Source organism: Phodopus roborovskii, unplaced genomic scaffold, assembly GCF_943737965.1.
Source record: "Phodopus roborovskii unplaced genomic scaffold, PHOROB, whole genome shotgun sequence".
NCBI lineage: Eukaryota > Metazoa > Chordata > Mammalia > Rodentia > Cricetidae > Phodopus > Phodopus roborovskii.
The window spans coordinates 881,571-883,795 of NW_026126434.1; the positions used below are offsets into that span (position 1 = coordinate 881,571).

Consider the following 2,225-nt stretch of genomic DNA (forward strand, 5'->3'; position numbering starts at 1 on the left):
TTTCTCAGTTGAGGCTCCATCCCCTCCAGTGACGATAGCTTGTGTCTAGTCAATGCAGGGCAGTAAGGAGAACTGGTCTGATGTCTCAACGTGCATCCCCATCAAGGCCATGGACCCTATGATGCAATTGCATCCCACAGGACCCCACCACTTAAAATTCCACCATCTCTCAAGAGTGCCATAGACAGATGGCCAAAGCTTTAACATATGGTCCCTTAGGATGAGAGGTCACCGGCCCTCGTTGTCCTGGTTCCGTTTGCTTTGAGCTCCTGTGGCCTGGCCATCAACTCACCATGTTCCTGGCGCGCCTGACTTCACAGCTGGTCAGGGCTGGTCCCTGGGCAGGTTTCAGTCGTTCCTGGCTTGGCGCTGGGGTGATCGGCAGTCATGCTTCCCGACCCCTTTACTGTTTGCAGCCTGCAAGCCTAAGTCGGGCGGCCTCCCTTCCTGGTAAGGGGACCCAGCTGGAGCTTGACGAGTTCCTGGTTCCCAGGAAGATGTACATCAGTCCTCTAGAGAGCTGGCTGACTGCTCGATACCTATTGCCCAGACTGAATGTTGGGGTCCCAACGACTGTGGTTCCCTCCCAGTTCTACGAGTGTCCACCCAGCCAGGAGAAGGAAGCCAAACAGGAAGTCAGGGATGCCTGGGATGCCACTGTGGTGCAGTGCAAAAATGTGCTAAAGATCCAAAGAAGGAAGATGAACCACCACAAATACCACAAACTGATTGAGAGGACACAATTTCAGCAGCGTAAAGTCCGGGAAGGACATCTGAAAAGGAAGCAGATAAGTTTGAGAACGATCTGAAACGCATCTGGCTGAAGGCAGGCCTGAAGGAAGTTCCTGAGAGCTGGCAGACCCCAAAGATCTACTTGAGGAACAAATGAGTCTGAGGTCCCATCCCTCTGGCCCTCTTGCTGCTGACCCATTATAAAAAACATTGGAAGGACTCAGTTATTCTGGGCTGCCCCCCCCCCAAAAAAATATATGGTCCCTTATGAGGACATTTGTTTAACTCTTTGCAGAAAGGTTCCTAACTAAATTAGGTTGCCAAATTGAACAGGGTTGAGAACAATCTCTAAAGACCAATGGTAAGAATGGCTTCTTGCTACACAAATTTGAGGACAGAGATTATCTGGTGTTTTCTTTTTGTTTTAATACTCTTAAGAGGAGCTCTACTACAGGTGTATTTTTGAAGGGTCAATCAATTCTCAGCTTGCTTCCTGACTGATCACTACTGCTTCATGCCATTCCCAATGTTTTCCCTCCATTTCAAAAAGGTACAGTTATCCCCATCCAAACACCCATACTTCCAAGAGACACAAGTCAGGAACTCACCACCCCTGTCAAAGGAAAACTAGGTAACTAACATGTACTTAGGTCCAAGCATTGCTGTGATTGCTACCCCCGGCCCCAGGAACTCACTTCAGTTCTAGGGTTACCCCATGGGTAACTCTGCTTAGCCAGCATCTTGCAGATATTATCATCCTCATGTTGTGGGTAAAAGAACAGAGGCACAGAAATGTGTGCACTCCCAGAGACTGAGCAGGGGCAATGTGGGTCATTCTGCATATACTAACTTTCTCACCTCTAAGATGTTTTTCTCCACAAGACATGCACTTTCAGGAGAAAAGTTAGCAAAAAAAAAAAATACATATAAATTTATGAGAACACCCACACACAACTCAGTGGGAAAAATCTTCCAATGACCCAGACTTCCCAATTCTGAGTCCCTGATCCCTGCTCAGAACTTCTCCATGCTTCTAGACCTCTCATAAGAATTGTCTCCAAGTCCTTTGCTTATAACTGTGTGTATATTTATTGGCCCAACAAAACTACAGCTTCTTGAGATTTTGGGCATTTCAAAAGTTTTATTTAAAACACTTGATATAGAATTTCTTTTTCATTTTGGCATGGTACATGTGTTTAATAATCACATGTCAGCTGAATTAGTGTGTTAAGCCAAAACTGATTTTTGCCTGAAGCATGGGGGACAAAGCAGTTGACTCACTTGAAGCTTTTTTGAGAAAGACAAGGAGATAATGATGGAGATGACAAATTGGAGTAAGTAAACAGACAGGGAAGCTGAGAAGCAACCAGTGGTACTATGACCTTGATAATTCACTCCATATTCTAGCACATAAATACCACCCGTGTCTCTTTACATCACCTCAATAGTCCTGTTCACACAATGAAAACAAATTGGCTTCTTCCAATCTCATG

The 2,225-nt window shown here is 45.7% G+C and overlaps 1 protein-coding gene across 1 annotated transcript; it reads left to right on the top strand.

Annotated features, from left to right (window-relative positions):
* The first annotated feature begins 243 nt into the window (after positions 1 to 243).
* Positions 244 to 824, top strand: LOC127223920 (aurora kinase A-interacting protein-like). The gene has a single exon (XM_051186606.1). It carries the CDS (start codon positions 294 to 296, stop codon positions 807 to 809), a length of 516 nt encoding a protein of 171 aa, XP_051042563.1. The 5' UTR covers positions 244 to 293; the 3' UTR covers positions 810 to 824.
* Positions 825 to 2,225: the final 1,401 nt, after the last annotated feature.

Bases quoted from the DNA above. Each gene is read 5' to 3' on its own strand.
- LOC127223920 (XM_051186606.1), top strand. From the start codon at position 294: ATGTTCCTGGCGCGCCTGACTTCACAGCTGGTCAGGGCTGGTCCCTGG.